A 21,497-nucleotide genomic window follows, 5' to 3' on the forward strand; every position below is an offset into this window, starting at 1 on the left:
CAAGTTACATGACCTTCTGTCCAATCCGAGTGAGGCGAATGACGGTGGGCGGAGTGACGATTTGCAGTTACCGAAGCAGCTCTTCGTGGACTGGCGGACGGCTTCAGGCTTTCCACAGTGTCGGGTGGAGACCACCTCCTTTTATCTCATTTGGCTGGTGACTTTTCTTTCCCCCCCCCTATTCGTCGCTTCGAATTCATCAAGAAACCCGTCGAAGATGACGACGACCACCACCTTCCAAGGAGTGGATCCCGGTGCCAAAAGCAGTTCCAGGTAAACGGGAATTTTTGAGTCCATTTGGTGGAGGGGAACAAAAGAAGTGGATACGATTCTTCCTTTTTTTTTTTTTTTAAATTCCCCAAACGCTAATCCTTAGCCGCCGTTAGCCTGCTGCTGCTGATAGATTCCTGTGGTTTGAGCGAAACTGTCACACAATCTTGCTAATTAAGTTAATCTGCTTTGCCATTTAGATTTTAACTACACTGCATTGGGTCATTCTGTCTGGACGTTGTTGAATAATTAGCGAGCTCGCCTTAAGAAAGCCAATAACTCGTTGGGAGAAAAAATGTTTTTAGTCACTTACCCTGAAGTAACGAGGCCTAATAACCTAAGCAGATCCTTTCTAATACTGTTGAGTTGCTCTTCTTAATGTAGCTATAATTAATATAATAAAACAGTTTGGCAGTGCTATAAACGCATGATTAGTCTTCTAGACCTGTAAATGTCATTTAACACAGGCATAGTTCCTTATCCCTTGGGGTTAGTTCAAGTTGAAGACAATTGACTGGATTTAAAACCTCAATTTGTGAGTAAAACCTCCTGCATGGCTACTCACTCAAAAGGTATGCAGTCATGTCATATAGCTGGAAGTCATGAGTCTCGCCTCCCACTTGGCCCACAAAACAATGCAAAGAAAATCTGCTGTCTCGGTGAATGGCTGGGGATGTGGGGGTTTATGAATCAGGGAATGTAAATCAGATTTGGGAAAAGGAGGCGCAGATTTTTTTTTTTTTTTTTTTGCTGAGCAAATCTGTGTCAGTCATCAAGCGTTTTGATATGGCATGTGGAGCAGGGTGGTGGCTTTGGGTTAGCTAAGCCTCCCAAATTGTGCTTTCACATCTTTGCTCTCACTCCTTTTAAGTCTCATTTATTGCGCTTCTTTCTGCCCTGCGAGGGGCTCCTTCCAAGACACAATCAGGTGGCTTGATTGAGGCTCAAATCTCACCAGGCTGCCACCAGCTTGCATTAGACAAGCCGTCTTTAGCACCCAAATACTTCATCCTCCTACCCAGTCTCTGCCTGCTCAAGCACACATCGATGTCATTTGCAGTGTGAGTCTTGGGTGGGGTTCGCTGCCAGGCCGCTTAAAGTCTCTCTCTCTGTCTCTCTCTCTCTCTCTGTGTGGAAAGCATGAGCTCATCCCCTGGCCGAGAAGGTGAGCTCTGCTTTAGCTTTTCCCACATGAGCCAAGTGGGACAGACACGGGATGTGCAGGCTCTGTTTGATTGACATTGCACATTTGCCGTCTTTCCATATTGGCTACCAGGGCCTTGGACAGCTGCTCAGTGTGTCAGCTGGTGGCTACATTGACTCCCAAGGAAGAGAGAGTTAAAAAAAAAAAAAAAAAAAAAAGGGGAGTGGTACACTGAGCCTTTATGTCCTTTGGGTTGGAAGGAAAAAAGCTTTTTTCTTTATTATTGTCTTCTTTTTGTTCAGTTTGGAGTGTGAAGATACTTTGGTTTCCAGGGCTATTCATCCAGTGACAGCAAACATTGTGTACTTTTGACCTCAGTTGAGTAATATTAACCCTTGAGAACATTGAGGTTCAATATAGCCATTCGATAATGAAGATAACCAACCTCACGTGTCTGTCACTGCAAAAGTATCCGAGGGTAGCAGCAAGCTGGAGTCAGCTGCAGGGCAGACATTCTCGGACAGAATGACTGCCATCTTAGAGAACACAAACATTTAAAGTACTTTGAACTCAGGGATACATTCCAACCTCATGCGTCAGGGGTGAAATCCTTGATTCAAAGAGACCACCTCTCACCTCCGAAATGAATTTGGGAATTCTTCACTCTGTGGCTTCGTGGATGACCGCTTTCCATTGCATTACAGCTAGCAGTTTTGAACAAAACAGACTTGCCTGAAATGTATTTCACCAAACATTCACTCATTAAAAAAATACAAATTAAAAAAAAATCCAGACTTTTAGTCTTGAGGTGACTTAGTGCTGCACGGCTTCCGCAGAGTGAGGGAAGAAGTGTAGTTTTACACTTCTAAGTCAGTTGAGTATTCAAGAGATTTTTTGATTTGACATTTGGATTTTTGAATGTGAAAAAATAAGACTATATGGGCCCCTGGAAATGATTTCTGGAGGGGTTGAGTGGGGGGGGGGCAACTAAAAAATTAAACTGACCCTATTTGGGCATATGGGGTTCCCGCTTGACAGCAACGATATGATATGCCATATCCCAAAGAACTGGACTTGAAAAAGTAAATATCTCACCACAAATACTGTATTAGCCTCCTTTCCAGTCCGCTACGAACACAAGACAATTACCTTTTACCATGGCTGATACTACCTTGTGTTGAAGTAGCCCTCATTACTGCAACACATACAGTACAAGTTGCTCAGTAGAAGGGACATTAGATTTAAGATTGATAAGTGTGGATGAGGACTTCTTATAGCGTTTAAAACAGAGAAGAATGCATTTTAACTTAATTTGCTCCTCCACAGGGTACTACGACCACCAGGCGGGGCCTCCAGCTTCACCTTTGGCACAGAGGAAAACACCACCCCCCAGCGTAAGAACAAGATGGCTTCCAGCATCTTTGCAGAACCCGAGGACCCCCATGCTCATCGGAGGAACAATCCACCCAGTCAGTTTGTATTTTATATATTTCTTCCCCCTGGCTCTTTCATCCAGTCTAGACTGTTCTGTCCTTTCAAATGCTTCAGTCCATGCTGGAAAAGTTACAAGCAAAAAGTGTCACTTAGAATTTTTCCATTAAAGTAGTCAGAACATTCCATTGGTCTCATATACTAGAAGTGCTGGGATATGGGTAATTTGACCTCAGACTTTGTTATTTGTGGGGATTAGATCAGCCCTCAATGGGGGTAAAAAAAAAAAAAAAGGTCAGTACAAGTATGGGCCTATGAGCGAGTCTTCACTGACAAACAGGACATAAGCTCCCACGACAGTGCTTCAAAGAATCCAGGTAAGACTTTGTCCCAACAAGCTATGTTTAGCATGATCTTTCAGTAGGATGCTGTAGTTTTGTTTTTTTGCTGGTGTTAGTGTCAGTTTGGCAAAGTACTTAATGTTCTGCAGAACATTAAATTAAATTGTATTTGCACAGGCAGCGTCGCGTTTTTCCCTGAAAACTTTTTAAACATCTACATGTTGCATTTCTCTGGTGCAGAAGTACTTTGACTTAGAATTTTAATTTGATCAGTGATCAAGCTTGTTGTAAAATTACCTTGGGTTGGCTGGTTAGTATGTGTGTGAGTGTCTGTGCATGAGCTTTGGCCTACAGCAGCGCATTGCATGTTTTCTTCTTTTCTTTCTATTTATCCCATTCAATAAATAACTGCAAGTGCAACTGTCTCCTTCTTTGCCCACCTGCAAGGGCATTAGAACACAAATCTAATGCCTTAAATATTGACCTGGAACAAAAAGTACAAAAATCAAGTCAAAGGTCACCACTCATAAAACTTGGAAATGGACCTTTCAGAGTGGTGATCTTGAGCTCTGCCCCCTTAGCTACAGTTGCCATGTATCACAAGCTTCCAAAATGGCGACTGAACAGAACATGTTTGAAGTTGATTCTCAATCGTGTATTCCACATAATGTGGTATGTTTTTTGCCAAAGGCGTCAGACTTGTCCAAAAGAGTACCACAGAGAGCTCTCAACTATTTCACGCAAGGATATGTACACGGAATTAAGATTTTGGACAGAGCAGGACGCAATCAGAGTTACAGCGAAATGTTGGCGAGCGATGCAAAAAATTTTGACGCCTCACAAACTTCATATTGAAATCCAACAGGATAAAATAGTGGAGTCGTACTGCGCATTGTAAAACAGGGTGAGTACTTTTTACTTGGAAAGATCATGAGTAATATCGCTGTAGTCTTTATAAGTGAGTTAGGTTCGATTTTCTACACGTGCATTAAAACAATGGTGATTAACTCAGTCAGTACCGGAGTCACCAGATGAAAAAGTTTGACTTGGCTCGTAATCAATCCCAGTGCTCTGTCTTAAAAGTCTGATGTGATACAAATGGGCAAATAGACATTTATCTTGCATGACATAGGGCATTTACGTATCACTAACCCAACTCGTGGGCATAAAACATTACACACTTCATTCAGCAGTGATACACTAACCAAGTGAAAGTTGTTTTCCTGCACTGATTATAATTAAATCAAACTCAGAGAAGATACTTCTCCCTCACTTAGCTTCAAACATACAGCCTTGTTTGTTGATATTGTTCACATTTAGTTGTATGTACGGTCATCCGCAGGCCTTAATCCATCGTAGACACTTCAACTGTGTTTTAGGCTTTGGGAAAGGAATCAACCAGGCCCCTTGTAATCTAGCAGGATATCTTTCATCAGAATTGCACGTTCCCCAAGCGCATCTGAGGACCATTTTCTTCGTAACATTAACTTTTCCAAGCACATGCTACTGACAAACAGTATTGCTTGTGGGACAACATGGCGGCAGGGGCGTGTCAAGCCAGGGGTTAAGACAATGTGGCTATGTGATTGGCGATTATTGCACATGTGATTGACAGGTTGGAAATGTCCATTGGGGCACTCATGTATAATGATTCCATTTCCTACCCAATGGCAGCCCCTTCCTTCTAATGGAATGGTCGTTCATCCTGCTCACATTGTTTGACACGGTTCAGGCCAGCTTTCCTGTAGTACTTCCTATCCACAAGAACAAGAGGGAGATGTTTATTTGCTTGCGAGCTTTTGTGTTAGCTTTCTTCCATGTGTAAATTCTTACAATGAGCCAAGTGCTTGTGACCCTTCTTTGTTTTTAACAGCTTGACGCACATTATTCACACCAATGATTATTTGTACACATAGGTTCCATTTCATTTAAGGATTGAAGACTTGCATTTTTACTTTGTTACAGAGAGCAGTCTGTTCCTTTTAAAATCCTGTCTACGATATTGTGCGTTTCCAAAATACATGCACAGCGTCACCGTCAGGCATTGTACCGCAAATGAGTGCTTCACCACCCCTGGCTATCAAGCGCTTTAATGTTGTGGTGATGCACGTAGTAGCTTGTATTTATAATCACAATGAGTGGCTTGTTGACTGTTGCTAACTTTGGACCAGTTGTTAGGAGCAGCTGCTCAGCTGAAGCAAATGTCCTCAATGCATAGATGCAGTATTCTCACCGCCTTCATCAGATACAGAAGTATAGACATATAGAGTACTGCACTGTCACCGGGGAATACATTTACATTAGTCACAAAAACTTATTGGGCTTGGGTATACATAAAATGCAGGTGAACTTTGGCTTTTGTAAATGTTTTGTGAATTTTGCCATTCTGCTCTTTGTTAGAGAACATCAAGTAAGCAGCTGGATGTTTACAAAAGTTCACCTGTAAAGATTATACTGCAGTGATTCCAAAAGTGTTGTACACAGGCTTGTCTAGAGGTAAACCAAAGAATCGCCAACTTAAAGATGCTCTTAACAGATATCAGTGGGTTTTTTTCTAAATGTATTAAATACAGAGGTATTTTGAGATACGAGTTTAATTCGACCCTGACTGAGCTCTTACCTCAAGTTGCTCTGTCAAATCAGATTTCCCCTTTTGAAATTAATGTAAATGGCATTACATTTATATCTAAATGCCAAACTGCTAATATATTCTTGATATATCAAAGTAATTGTGTGATTGGATACCCCCTCCCCCATTTTGTCTTTCATAGGTCTATTTGGCGTTTAAAAAAAAAAAAAAAAAAAGCTTGTGGTTCCAATTTCCCGTCCGACCCTAACATTTTTACAGCACATAATAAATAGGGCCGTGATTCTCCATTCCAACGTGGACAGCAAGCTAGCGCTGCTGCGGAAGCAGTGTTAAGTCACCCGACTTGACAGCAGCTGCGGTGAACGCGGGCTTGGCCGTGCCATTTCCTTGTGCACACTGCTGGACCTCGTTACAACCTGATTATCATGTTTAACCCTTATTTTTCATCCCACTTGTTACCACATCGTTTTGGTATATGCATGTGTTCAGGAGCATCAGCTAGCATAACTGCCTCGTCCCATGTCAAACTGACCCATATCAAGTCAAGTAATCTTTTCATGTTTTGCCATGTCTGATTTTTGACATAGTTTCATGTTTTTCGGACCAAGCCTTTTGCCTTGGGATTTTTGTACTGTCGCCCTGTTGAACTGCCTTCCCGTTTATGACCTCTGCGTGGCAATAAACCTTCCTAAAATCCACACCTATGTCTCTGCTTCTTGGCATCTGGGTCTTACCCTCTGCCTCATTCGTGACAAAATCAAGTTTACTTATCATCTCTGCTAATATGCTGGTGTTTTGCAATGCGAGACATCTTGATGAATTTGGATCTCGTTATGCATGGGAGACCGTGACTTAACAAGAACTGACAAAAAAGTGGCGGCACCATGAGCTCGAGAAGGAGTAAAAATATTTTGTACAATTAAAAAATAAATAACTACCTACTAACCCTATTTAAAAAATGTAGGAAATCGGAACCACTTTTTTTGGGGGGGGGGGGCGGGGCTTATCGTTCAACTGCAAGAATTTTTTTTGTCCTTCCGATTGAAATCATTCTGATCAAATATCTTTGGTCAACTATTTACATGGCGTAGCGTTATGTTTGTGAATTTTTTTTTTTTCTGAATTGTTTTTGCTTGGCTGCCACAAAAGGTGAGCAAATCGAATGACCAATGAGCAGCCAGCGTGCCAGCAGGGGTGTGACAGATTTGCGATCCACTAGCAATGTCACTCACTTCAGCGAATGACTAATGAACTGCCAATGTTAGGCGGTCCCGTCCAGGCGGGGGAGGGACTTAAAGTGTAGGTGACATCCCTATAAACATTCTAAAATAGATATTGTAATGAAAAATACATAACAATATTCACTTCGATGTCTATACGGAAAAAAAAAAAGTGAGCAGAGAGCGCGTCATTCATGCACAAAGTTCCGCAATTGAGTGTCCCTCGACGTCCAAGTGGTCGCCATATTAGTTGCGTCATCTGTCCTTGACGTCGCCGTCACTTCCGCCGTTGAAAACGCGCAGTGCCTGCTACTATGGAAGCCGAACAAGAGATATTCGGATTTTTCCAACGCTCCTTCTGACACTGAAGCTCTTTTCGAAAAGGACAACACCACACAACCGAGTGAAGTTACCGGGGCAATATTACACTATTGTTTCGAGCCCTCAGGGCAATATTACACTATTGTTTCAAGCCATATTCAGATGATATCCGATCACGGCCAAATCGCATCCCGTCCGATCCACCATCACGGCTCATCGCAGCCGGCCGGTGTGGCTTATGACGGAGCCGAGCGGTGCCGCTTTGTGTTCACATTTGAGCCGGCGCGCTTCATGCTCGCACGGTAACGCATTCTCGGCTGGTTTCTTCAGAGCCGCCCCCGTCGCAAAGCCCGACGGGCACCCTTCGGGGAAGATGTGACCGCCGAACATGGCGCCTCAGCCGGTGTGGCTGAGTTTCAGCCCGCCGTGCTATATAAGGAGGGGGTGGAGCCGAGCTATGTTGCAGGCTGAGTGAGACATTGTTGGCTGGGCGACGCGCACATTGACACATTTCATACGCGGATCTTTTGTTACTTTATGAGAGACCGATTTTGTGGTCCGCCCCAAACTATTATTTTTTTTAGTAGCTGTATACACACCTACCTGTTATTTGGAACCCACGAAGCTCTCGTCCTTTGCACCCATCCAATCAATTTTTCACAATGAACAGGGTCTCTTTCAAACTTATGAAGGGTAATTCCATTCTCCCGAGTGTTCAAGCAATGTCCAGCAATGCAATGAGCCAACATTTTGGCTAACACGAAGGAACAACGAGCTCCCTTCCCGGAGGTAAAACTAATGGAAACAAATGAGTCCACTAGGGGGCGCCTCTGTCCTGTACGTCACTTCCTGCTTCTTCTCGAAAACAAATTCTTGAGAGGATTTTCATGGCGGGAGTTACAAAAAGCTGTATACGTCAAAATCATGTTTTGTGGTGAAAAAACACATGGGACCATATTGGCTGTGGGTTTTTCATTATTAATATACCAAAAATCATCCGTTTGACGACACTTGAGCTTTAAGTAAACTGAGTGATTTCTACATTGAACTAGTACTGAGAAATTTAAAGGATTCCTTCCGGGGAGGGGCCTTAAGTGAACTGAGTGATTCGTTCAATGAACTCGTGTACTTGGGAACTGAAGAGTGATTCATTTGTTTTTGATCCACTAAGGTGCGACGTAACGGTACAATGAATGATTTGTTTGCGAGAGGAACGACGTACTACGCAGATAGCGTGCTCATGAACGATTTTAACAGCAACTCCTAACATCTACCTGGGGATAGCTTTCACAGCAGTTTCTTCAAGCTAACTGCTAATTTTGAGTCAGTCAAACGCATGAAAACAGGCACATATAGTTAAAATATAAATGTATATATGTACATGTCATTCCTTAAGTGTCTCTGTGATTGTGAAAGCCAGAGTGGCAGATGCTGTGGACCTGTAAGCAGAAAAGTGATGCCGTTTGACAAGAGCCTAGCTGAACCTAAGCGGACTCAGAAAGATGGCCAATAGTAGAACTCGCTGTGCGGAAAGGTGTTTTTTAAATTGCTCCGCCTTTCCTACTCTATGATACATGATGACGACGACAATGTATCTAGTGCTTTGGTGACTGTGTTGTCAACGTGAACTTCAGGGATGGATCTTAAATGGAATGAGGAACCACAAATTATTTTATGAAAAAGAAATGAATGATTCTGTGAATGAAGCTTTTTAAGGATTTAATTCGAGTGATTCAATACATTCAAAAGAACTACCGTGCCCATCACTAATGTGTTGATCTATTCCGATTAAGATTACTCGTGTGCACTACCTTTAATCAGAAAGCTCTGTGACATGAGGACTTCGTCATGAACGTCACAATTTTTTATCATGACCGGGATCTGCTTTATTAAAAACTTTTAATTAACAAGATCTCCATTATATACGAGTTCCTCCGGTATCTGAATCATAGTTTACATGGTGAAATTTTTACTTCTGGTTGGTTTGGGAAGAGGTATATTCCACCCCATTGAAACTAAATGAAATTCCATTTATATTTGTCCTTTTTTATTGCAATTGAGGTCTGATGTGGACATTTTCATTCAGTTTGGGCTTCTAAATTGATTTTTAATCACTCATTGGGAATAATGGATGTGAAAGCTGTCATGTCATTAGCATTGCAGTATTATATCAGTGTTCCTATCTCCAACCTTGTGTATGATACACAGTTGACCTGATGCACCCAGGTAATCTATGTTTATGTAGAAAGACTTACTTTGTTATGATAATATATTATTTTCTATTCATTTTGTCTTTTTTCCATTTGATGTTTGTGTTACACCGTCCAGAGAATCCATCAGACTCAAGCACTGTGGTAGTAATGAACCAACCGTTGTTGAGGGGCAAACATTGAAGCTCTTCACTCCATTAACAGGAGTGGCCACTCCCCTGAATCTTTACCATTCATTGTTTCCTGCATGACAAAGAGTGTCTTGTGCTGGCTTTCAGGTTGACTGCCTGGAGTTGTTCCAAAGCATGTGCTGAGTCACAGCCCTTTCCTGTTAGGGGTGCACAGTAAACGCTTGCGCACCGTCATCGCAATGTATATGTGCGCAAACACATTGTCCTGTGAGATGTTGGTGTATTCATATGCAGTCAATCAAGTGTAAGTCCACTTGACACTTTTTAGCGGCCTGAACGGATCGGCTGATGGTTGTTTTTTTTTTTTTTGTTTTGTTTTTTTTCTTCTCCCTGATCGGCCATTCGGTTTTGTCATTCGACAATTGATCAGTTCCAAGAAAACAGTCCGCGCCGGTGTCGTGTACAGCATATCCAAATAAATCCAAAAGATAGTTTATTTATATATATATATATATATATATATATATATATATATTTTTTTTTTTTTTTTGTCTTTTGACGGCCATTTTTTTAAAAATGGCGGTGCAATGGGGGAGGCAAGATGACATGTAATGTGTGGATCAGACTACAAGACAAATTTACTCTTTTGTGACTGTAGTGTCAGACAGGCAGACTTCATGACAAATGACCCATACGTTTGTGCTCTACTAAGCACTGTTTTTCTGGTCAATAAAGAGGAATGGGTGCAGATTTTTGGTTTACGTGTATTTAACATTGTAATACCGTGATTTCTCAAACAATGCGCTTTCTTTTTTTCAAAAATATTTTCAAAGTCAAGACACCGCATTATACTTGGGTATAGATGAAAAATAAAAAAAACAATCGCATTGTATAGTCATATACAGGTACATGGAGTGGTTTAAAAAAAGGCATACATGTCAATTTCTACATGATATTCGATGTCTTATTTTACACACATTAAGTGAAGAATATTAGTACTTGAACACCCTGCTATATTCTAAGTTCTCCCACTTAGAAATCATGGAGGGGTCTGAAATTTTCATCGTAGGTGCATGTCCACTGTGAGAGAGATAATCTAACAAGAAAAATCCAGAAATCACAATGTATGATTTTATTTTTTTTTTTTTTTTTAACAATTTGTGTGATACAGCTGCAAATAAGTATTTGAACACATGAGAAAACCAATGTTAATATTTGGTACAGTACCCTTTGTTTGCAATCATAGAGGTCAAATATTTCCTGGAGTTGTTGACCAGGTTTGCACTGCAGGAGGGATTTTGGCCCACTCCTCCACACAGATCTTCTCTAGATCAGACAGGTTTCTGGGCTGTTGCTGAGTAACATGGAGTTTCAGCTCCCTCCAAAGATTTTCTATTGGATTTAAGGTCTGGAGACTGGCTAGGCCACACCAGAACCTTAATATGCATCTTACAAAGCCACTCCTTGGTTTTCCTGGCTGTGTGCTTCGGGTCATTGTCATGTTGAAAGACCCAGGCACGATCCATCTTCAATGCTCTGACTGAGGGAAAGAGGTTTTCCCCCAAAATCTCACAATATATGGCCGCAGTTATCCTCTTCTTAATACACCCCCATGCTTCACGGCAGGGATGGTGTCCTTGAGATGTCTCATCTGACCACAAAACTTTCTCCCATGACTCCCCTGTATCATCCAAATGGTCATTGCCAAACTTAAGACGGGCCTTGGCATGTGCTGGTTGAAGCAGGGGAACCTTCCGTGCCATGCATGATTTCAAACCATGACGTCTTAGTGTATTACCAACAGTCAACTTGGAAACGGTGGTCCCAGTTCTTTTCAGGTCATTGGCCAAGTCCTGCCGTGTAGTCCTGGGCTGATTCCTCACCTTTCTAAGGATCATTGAGACCCCACAAGATGATATCTTGCATGGGGCTCCACTCCGATTGAGATTGACTCTCATGTTTAGCTTCTTCCATTTTCTAATGATTGCTCCAAGAGTGGACTTTTTTTTTTCACCAAGATGCTTGGCAATTTCTGCGTAACATTTTCCAGCTGTGTGGACTTGTACAATTTTGTCTCTGGTGTCTTTGGACCGCTCTCTGGTCTTGGCCATGTTACAAGTTTGAGTCTTACTGATTGTATGGGGTGGACAGGTGTCTTTATGCAGCTAACGACGTCACGCAGGTGCATCTGATTCAGGATAATCCATGGAGTGGAGGTGGACTTTTAAAGGCAGACTAACAGTTCTTTGAGGGTCGAAATTGTAGCTGTTAGACAGGTGTTCAAATACTTATTTGCAGCTGCATCACACAAATAAATCATTAAAAAAAATCATATTTTTTTAAAAAGTGCTCATTACGTTCATTTCTACGTAGTTTGTCCTCTCGTTTTGATAGCGACCTGACGCTATGAAGAGATGCTACTGATTGTAGCCGAATGGGGGAAAGAGGCTACCCTATTAGCACGGTGGACCTTCCCCTCAAAGCGCTGACAATAATGAGGAATAAAGGGAACCAAGACTCTTGGGATTCAAAAAATGTTACCTCACATAGGCCATGGATGGCACAGAGAATGCCAGTCAGATGCTTCTTTTGAAGTCTTGGCCAAGGATGTGTGTATGTATGTATGTAGTGGATGAATTGCACTATGCACAAATGTTTTTTGCACAAATATTTAATGCAATTTTTTTTTTTTTTAAGTTAAACAGTGTTAGTTTATTTACGTAGGACTGTAATATGTGTTTTCAAAAGTATTGATAAAATGTTATGCCATCGTTGAGCATTTATTTTAGTTGGTTGAAAAATTCTGTTCTGACAATTGCAAGGTCCTTTGGCCTTTCCCGATATATGCATTACCATTATTATTATTAATTATTGTTGTACAGATGATATTTTAAAAAAATACAAGTACAAAAATAATAGTCTAATCCAGTAGTTCCAAAACTCTCTCCTCCCCCCTCCCCCCCGCATTTAGCACCAACTAGGACTCGGTAATTGTATAATCGAGTTTGAAGAGCATAAAAAATTTCCCGTCTATCTCTGATCAGCTGTGAGCATATCTAGCAAAGCAAGAATGTGCGTACAAGAGCCATTCAGAGTACTCCTTTTTCAGAATAGGTCCTGTTTTATCAGCAGAGGGTGCTAAAGTAAGACCAGCCCACCTTTGTGCGATAAAAGAAAACAATGGTAGTCAAAACACTATCCATGTTTTGAGAAGGCAGGTAATGGTAATAATTTGACAACACCCCAAAGAAGAAATCCACCACTAATGTGAAGTCGTGTGATCGTGGTTGCCATTCAACTGGCCTTTTTTTTAAAAATCCAAAATTAAATCAGCAAATAGATAAGAGAGTAAGAAAGCAAGATATTATAGCTATACTGTAGCTACTTTTACACTCCTTTGTTAATAGCCTGCGTGAGGTTTGTCCGCCTTATTCTTGGTTTATAGGATAGGGGTCTCGGGGTGGGGGTCTGTGTGACTAATTGCATTGGGCTCCATATTGCAGGACATCTGCTCAGAAGCATCAATCACTATGGGTCAGCGGTTTCCTGACTCATCCTTTTGTCATCTGCCAAAAACATGGATTTGGATTCATATAACAAATGAATAAGATGGCCAACTTCGTGTCTGATTCACTAAATGTTTGTGCACACAGAAATGGGCGCAAACTTAATTGCTGTGCAGTTTATTTTTGCTTATATAAATAGACAGGTGCAACCGGGAACCGCTGCGTTTAACAATGACTGTGGTTATGCATGTAAAAAAAATAATGAAAAATTAGGACACGTGGTTCAATCAGCAATGCAATTTTGGCGGTTCAGAATAGTATAATGGCTGATTTAGAACCAGTCATAAGGAGTTTTGCCATATTGCCAACCATAAAACTAATTCCAACTGAATTTCCTTGCATCTGGATGGGTCATTTCAGGGTATGGAGACATCCGGTGCTGGCCTCTCTCAGTGCAGTTTTCTAGTTTTAAATGCAGTGCTTTGAAGTCAAATTACAGTAAGTTTAAATAACATGGGGATTTTATGATGGTTGTTGGCTTTCATAAGAACAGAGTGATTGGTATAACTCAGTAATGTTTTTGTCTTTTAGTAACACTTTCAATTCCTTCGCTTCAAACTTCATTTTATTCTTGCTGTACTCTCAAATGTTTCATGGTAAATAGCACCAGCCCTACTTAAAAAAATCTTGTTAAATACAGCAGTTGATACAATTTGCCAACTCCGCCACAATCTTAGTACATAGATCATCCCTTATAGACCCAGCAACAGTCCGCATCTGTTTGTGTGAACACGCAATTTAACACCTGCTGTTTGGAATCTTAATAAATCGGGCCCTTTTCTCTAAACACTTGATGGTTAACTTCCCCAGGTGCCAGTGATGCCGCTGCAGGAACCCTGTGTGGGGAGCCCTCAGCCCCACTGAGACGGTGCCAGCAGCCCATTCTATTTCCCAAGAACCCTCAGCCAGAGCTGACGACCATCCACAACTCTGGAGCTGCTTTGGTGTGGAACCAAAGACAAGAGGTAACACCACCCGTGCAGTTGTCTTTCCAAATCAGCCTTACCGCCAATGAGAAGTGACAGCTCAGAGAAATCTTGAGAGACGGAAGGAGGACTGTGTGCTATGGAAAGGATCTTATCTAGTCTCTTGTTGGCATTTTATGCTACACGACTGGAATTTTTGAAGTTTTGATGCCAATATTACAAATTCAAGCTCAAATTCTGGCCTTGCCTACAATAGGCCGCATGGTTAAAAAATATATGTTAAAGTATAATCACCTCATATGATTACCTATTCACAATTGCTACGGCTTTTCATGATTATGCCGTGTTCCTGGGTTTGTGGTGCCCGTTTGCCACCTCACAAATGGTAAATGAAACAGGATACATAAGCAAATATTACCCATGTTGCATCAAAACTATAGTTGAGCATCGTTTGAATTTGAGCGATTGCAATCTTGATTCCGGTTACAAATGATTCTCGATTCTGATTCTTTTAGGGGGTTGGGCCCAAAAAGGTTTTCATGCTTTCAATAAAGTGTATCCAAAATATGAACATTTATTTTCTCAGAATGAACTAAAATGAATGTGGCTCTTTATAACCAGTATCAATATCAAACCTATGAACTAAAAGTCCATGTTTCTGGAGGTAACCCAATTGAATACTTTCAGCTAAAAGTTACTTATACAGTTCTTAAAATTGTTGTGATTGTTTTATTCCTTTAAATGGTTTGTATCTGCAAGTTCCAACTTGATTTACTGTTTCAAGCATATAGTTATTTTCAAGGGTACACACTGGAACTCAGTATTTTAGCACAAAAAATAACTTCACGACACTGGTAAAACAAAATTAAAATGATAGTAGAAAACTAGACTATTGAACCAAGTGTTCTGTAAAAGGATAACTTTACCTACCCACCAATGAGACAAGGTTTGTGGTTATGATAGTGAGATGTTTTTGTGAATTATGTCCCAATACATTGTTGTGTAAATTTGCTAGTTTGACATTGGGTGAAGTTTTAGCTCAATGTTAAGCTTGTAATGTGACCATTTCTGCTTTCTTTTGACTGGTAAAGTAATTTATATATTTTTGTTTTTCTGTCATCTGCTTTTATGTTTGATGAAAGACTAAACTAATAAGTGCAGGAGTGCAACCCACCGTTTAACTTGTTGGATCCCTAGGTGTTGGCACAGATGTATTTTGTTTCACGCTCCCCCAGTTGACTTCACTGAAGTTCAGCGCTGTGTAGGCTGAGGCTCAGAGCGGCAGGGAACACGTCAGACTTCTGCATGTCATGAAAACCTCCTTAAATCAATATAGTCTTATTCCAACTTACACTGAGGTCATTTGTTTGAACATAGTTAAGACACTGGCGCTCTTGGGCTTCGTGGGGATTCTTCGTTGCTTTCTGCCACTTGTACGTTGGAAAGTGAGCGCGTTCATTCTGCTGTGTGTCAATTGTGCAAGAGATTTCATGACTCAGTACCAACCCAACATGTTCTTGTCCGAATATCAAAAATCCAAGTCAAGTAAAATGGTTTGATTGCCTGCAGATGCCACAAGGTAACAGCAAGGCATGACTTTTGTCTAAATTCACCACCTCAATTAATGTAAACATACTTACTTGGCAGAGGACAGAAATATACTGAGCTTGTCAAGGGCCAACCAATTGGACTTGTAATGCCGAATTTTTAATCTGATTTGGGTACAGACATTCTCGTTTATAATGTAGTTGGTTACATGGACAATCTTTCTGAAGGCCCTGGCCAGGTTAGATTAGATTAACATAACAGAGAGAGTCTGAAATTTGAATTTCAAAACAAAAAAAAAAACATACACACTGGAAGGAGTTCAACCAAGAGAAACACTAACAAATGAACAGAATACACTATTCGGAATAATTAAATACAATTTCATGGAAAAAATATTTCAATTTGGGTTTCAAGTGTAGGTCAGAGCTTGTGATTATTATGGGAACCTGCTAAAATGCAACTTGAATATTAAAGACAACTTGTTTGTACTTGACTTTAGCTACCATGAACCTTAATCTCTTTTTTTCCCCTTTCCTGAGTTGAAAGGCCAGGCCTTCAGCTGTCATGCTAATTATGTCACATGATGATAGGGTGTTGTCCCATGTCTGGGCCTGGGCTGGGTCACTTTGGTTCATGATTGTTTTCTTTCTTCATGTTTTCATTGCAGGATGAAAATGGCCAAGAACAAGCCAACAATGGTGAGTATGTTGACGTTCATGTTTTCTTGAATGAATAAGGAAATTTATCTGTAAGGATGTCAACTATTTTCTTTATAGAGTGCTTGTGTGCTTCATTTTTGTAGTCAATTAGTTGGTTCTGTTTTTATTTTGTGAAGAGCAAGAGTTCCCTCAAATGAAAACGTTTATAAAAAGGGAGCCCCTTGAAACAATCTACCTTTGTTGGAAGAGCAGCCAGAAGACCAGTGATGATGCATGTGATTTTCCACCCCTTGCATATGCTTCTGATTGGTCATGCATGGTAGCGCCGATATGCTCTAGCACACACTTGACAGCCTGCAAATGTTGTGATGTGGATATCAAGAGTTTTTTCCCATGCTATTGGTTAACTGTGTTGAAGTAACAAAGTACTAAATTCTTCCTTACTGTACATAGGTTTTTACAGGTGTCTGTACTGGACTTTATTTTTCAGCAAAGTGTGATTGATTGAAGTTGAAAAACAAATAAGCATCAATGTTACAGTAATTCTAAAGCTTCCAACAAATGTTAAATGCTGTCACAGACTGAGTGACAGGGCCAAACCTGACTGAACTGTCGCGCAGTGTGCATAGTTTGGCAGCTGTCTTCAAGACTGGCTAATCCATCAGCCACTAGGTTTTACACGGTCAGGATTTTTTGGGGCCTAGTTTGGGGGGAAAAAAAAACGTTAACCGATCACTGATCCGACCACACGATAAAGCAATGTGTATTTTAAAGACCTTTTGCATTTACTCGATATACTAAGTATCTTCAAAAGCATTCTCTTGAGAATATTCATGTACAGTAATCAGTCAGGATTACAAAATGGAAATGATGGGTGCTAACGTACTTTAATAAATTACTTTATGGTAATTCAATGTTTTCACGCATACCAAAACATCAGAGCATGATTCAACAGAGCATGTTGAATCATGTTTGCGTACAACTGTGAGTGGTAGCACTGGCTTGGACTACAAAACAGTTTGTTGGCTACTTGCGAGCCGTATCGATTAAAAGTATATGAGCATATTTCAAGCAATCTTCAAAAGAATGTCCTCTCCCGAGCAGTGGTGACCTCCACCATTTTGTTTGTTTGTTTTGTTGTTGTCGCAATGGTAACAAGTATATTCAGTCACGTTTCTGGTAATAAGATAAAACTCTGTTAATGTGTAAGACGGGATGCAGTGGTATTTGTTTGTATTGCAGTAGTCTGACATAATGTAATAATGAAATACCAAATCGTGAAAGACCAGATTTCTCTTGTAGTCTGATCCAGCTAGTACATGTTATTTTAAATGTGTGTTGTTGTTTTTTTTGCACCACTTAACTTGTTCGTCAGATATTTACAGGTCTGCGTCAAAAAGTTGGTGGTGGTCAGCAGCGGTCCAGACAGGGAGAATGGATGTTGAACACATGATCTGAGCATCGAATTCAAACCTTTTTGGAGCTGAGCCAACTGTACAATTAAAAAAAAAATTCACAGTACACCAACAAACAAAAAGTAGATGCGTTCATTGGTGTACTTACTGCCATCTAATAGAAGACCATTCATTTCTTCTGTAACTGTGCCTCACTGGCATACATAGATGTTATTTATTGTATTTTTGAGCAATTAAGTACACAAGCATATGCGGTAAATGAACAGGTCATTTAAATAGACTCATTGCTCCCTTTTGTAATCTGATCGGTTATCGTTTTCAAAACTCACTGATTGATGATCAGCCCCAAAAATCCTGATCATGTAGAGTGCAATCGTCACAGAAAATGCCTGTGGTAGAATTTAAAGCCACCTTGGTGAATATAACTATAGTAAAAGTCTTAAAGCAGCTGACAGTTGTTGTATTTAAAATAGTTTGGGCTAATATTCAACATCAGAGTAAAGGTTTAGGGGGAAAAAACGTTACCAGAAATATAGATACTGGAGTGAAGTACAGATACGTGAATACTTTAGTAGCAAAGTATTAAAATTTCATGACAATACTGTCCTTGTGCTTGAGTCCATCCTGTGAGTAATTTTACCATCTGTGGTTCTAAACAATTTTTCCCTTGCAAATTCGTTGTCTTCTCGTCACAGATTGTCCCGACAATGAGGAGCCAGATAAGGAGGAGCAGGAGGCACCACAACCCTCCGCCCCGTCGGGAAGTGCCAACTCTTCTGCGGGCAACCGAAGAAACCCACCCGGTGGCAAGTCCAGCCTCATCTTGGGTTGAGAGACCCTTCTCCTCTTCATTTTCCTCTTCCATTTGAACACATTTTTTTTTTAATTTTCAAAGATAAATCCCCCACCCCTTTCCCGTATCACTCTTCCCCTCCATCACCCCGTCACCTCTTTCGACTCGTGTCTTCCGCACGGTCATCTCCTCCTCCTCCTATTCCTTTCTAATGCCAACATGTCCTTTTAATCCTTTTTTTCTATTAAAGAACTGTCAATAAAAGCACTTTACGTATCTCTGTGCCCTCTTCCTGCCTGTTCCAGCCACTCCTGTAGTCATTGGCACCTGCCGGGGAAGGCGTGACATTTAGCCTGTCTCCCCCCCGCTCATCTGTGTTGTAAATGCTAAAAAAGAAAACAAAACTGAATTGTTGCGTGAATTTCTAAATACAATAAAGACTATGAATTTGCTGAGGCTCTATTGTGTTTCTTCATTAATTTTAAATCACATTTCATCAAATTGTGTATTTTTGAATGGGGCCCACTTTCAAATAGCCTCTGCCTCAATCACCAGATGTGTTGACTTGGGTAAAATACATGCCTGACCTCAAATTATTTTTTTTTCCTCTCAGAAAAATGTACATGTATTTTTTTTTTAGATTAAATGTTTTCTACATAAACTGTGACCATCCTTGTGAGGAAAAGTGGCTTGGAAAATGGATGGATAAATTGTATTTTCAGATTTAGTTAGCCTCACAGTTCTGAGGTCCAGGGTTCGATCCCGGCCCCACCTGTGTGGAGTTTGCATGTTTTCTCCGGGCACTCTGGTTTCCTCTCACATGCCAAAAACATGCATTAATTGGAGACTCTATATTATTCCCAGGTGTGATTGGGACTGTGGCTGTTGTCTGTCTCCATGTGCCCTCCAATTGGCTGGCAACCAGTTCAGGGTGTACCCCGCCTCCTGCCCGTTGACCGCTTGGATAGGCTCCAGCACTCCCGTAATCCTCGTGAAGATAAAGAGCTCAGGAAACGGATGGATTTTAAAGTTTTCTGTTCTTGGTTGTATTTTTTTTTTTTCATTTAGATATGGATGAAATATTTTTGTCATATTTTTTGAACTTAAATTGAGGGAAAAATTATTTTTATCATTCATCCATCCATTTTCTTAACCGCTTATCCTCACAAGGTTCGCGGGGAGTGCTGGAGCCTATCCCAGCCGTCTACGGGCAGGAGGCGGGGTACACCCTGAGCTGGTTGCCAGCCAATCGCAGGCCATATAGAGACAAATAGCCGGAGGGGCAATTTAGGTCCGGTTAATATTGCATGTTTTTGGAATGTGGGAGGAAACCGGAGTGCCTGGAGAAAACCCACGCAGGCATGGGGAGAACATGCAAACTCCACACAGGGGAGGGCTGGGATTGAATCCGGGTCCTCAGAACTGTGAGGCCAACGCTTTCCAGGTTAGTCACTGTACCGCCCATATTTTTATAGCTAAAAGTTCATTTTCTTTAAAGTTTATTTTTTTTATGAAAAGAAATATTACTCTTAACTATTATGACTGTTAAGATGTTGTCCATAAAGCACCGTGGTTTCTATTTCTACAAAGATGTCGAGAATTTGTAACAATGTTTTTTGTTGTTTTTATTAATGTATCTGAGGAAATAGTTTATTCTATCATCACAAAAGGTTGCAATTATCTTCAATTCCGTTTTTTTTACTCGACAATTTCGACATCCAGCAGACTTTTGGATCTCCTTGACCTGATTTAGGTGCTGTGAGTCTGTCTTTTATTGTGGTAGTGATGTGGTCTGTGTGTCACGCAACGAATATACAGCACTCTTCAAGGCTATCCTTTATTTGGAAGTGCTCATCTTGGCCTGAATCCTGCAGTCTTTAGTACTGTTTGGCTACAGTGAGATCCAGAACATGATTGGAGCTTCGTTTGAGATCAGATCTAATGCATTTCACTTTTTTTTTTTTTTACCACATACTGTGAGAATTGACTTTCCACTTATGATTTATGAGCTGTTCCAAAAATGTTCCAGGACATGTATCACAAAGGACAGTCTACAAGTTTTCCACTTGGATGTCATCCTCCTGGAGTCTAACACACTATCCCAGGCTTGTCTGTCACGCTTTGATGCACTCCTGGAAGGATTCTTCCACAACACCATCGTCGTGGCCATCTTTATGTCATCCATGTTTTCAAAACGGGTACCCTTGCTGACCTCTGGCTTTGAAAAGAGAGGACAAAAAAACGTTAGGTTGCTCCAGGACAGCAAGTGTCAGATGAGCAGACCGTTGAAGAGTCCTGCTGCAAGTCTCACCTCTTTTCATGCACTCATCCTCACAAATGCTGCCAAATTGTAGTTTGGGTTTGACATACTGTACTGTATTGTGACACCAGTCCTTAAACTTTTCTGACACACAAATTGATCTAATAACCTGACAAAATCAATCCATCCATCTTCTTCACCGCTTATCCTCACGAGGGTCGTGGGGAGTAATGGAGCCCCTCCCAGCTGTCAACAGGCAGGAGGTGGGGGCACACCCTGAAATGGTTGCCAGCCAATCGTAGGCCACATTGAGACAGACAACCGCACTCACAATCACACCTAGGGGTAATTTAGAGTGTCCACTTAATGTTGCGTGTTTTTGGAATGTGGGAGGAAACCGAAGTGCCTGGAGAAAACCCAAGCAGACACGGGGAGAACATGCAAACTCCACACAGGCGGGTCCGGGATTAAACCCAGGACCTCAGAACTCTGAGGCCATTGCTTTACCAGCTGATCCACCGTGCCGCCCTGACAAAAACACAAGAAATTTAAATAAGATACATCCTACTCACCAGAGATTCCGTATTAATAAATGGATAAGAGATTAATGCATGAATAGCTACAATAGCTACAGATATGTTTTGGTCTTTGTACATTTTTACCTAGACTAAC

The 21,497-nt window shown here is 41.0% G+C and overlaps 1 protein-coding gene across 1 annotated transcript; it reads left to right on the plus strand.

Moving 5' to 3' along the window:
• The first annotated feature begins 30 nt into the window (after nt 1-30).
• On the plus strand, nt 31-19,021 carry LOC133514609 (jupiter microtubule associated homolog 1-like). Its single transcript, XM_061846437.1, has 5 exons — nt 31-273; nt 2,741-2,883; nt 14,035-14,189; nt 16,366-16,396; nt 18,468-19,021. Exons 1-5 carry the CDS (start codon nt 218-220, stop codon nt 18,602-18,604), a joined length of 522 nt encoding a protein of 173 aa, XP_061702421.1. The 5' UTR covers nt 31-217; the 3' UTR covers nt 18,605-19,021.
• Nucleotides 19,022-21,497: the final 2,476 nt, after the last annotated feature.

This window comes from Syngnathoides biaculeatus, chromosome 16 (assembly GCF_019802595.1).
Source record: "Syngnathoides biaculeatus isolate LvHL_M chromosome 16, ASM1980259v1, whole genome shotgun sequence".
Taxonomy (NCBI): domain Eukaryota; kingdom Metazoa; phylum Chordata; class Actinopteri; order Syngnathiformes; family Syngnathidae; genus Syngnathoides; species Syngnathoides biaculeatus.

Coding starts and splice junctions, on each gene's coding strand:
- LOC133514609 (XM_061846437.1), top strand. CDS start 218: ATGACGACGACCACCACCTTCCAAGGAGTGGATCCCGGTGCCAAAAGC. Junction 274..2,740: donor GGTGCCAAAAGCAGTTCCAG/GTAAACGGGAAT, acceptor GCTCCTCCACAG/GGTACTACGACCACCAGGCG. Junction 2,884..14,034: donor TCGGAGGAACAATCCACCCA/GTCAGTTTGTAT, acceptor TAACTTCCCCAG/GTGCCAGTGATGCCGCTGCA.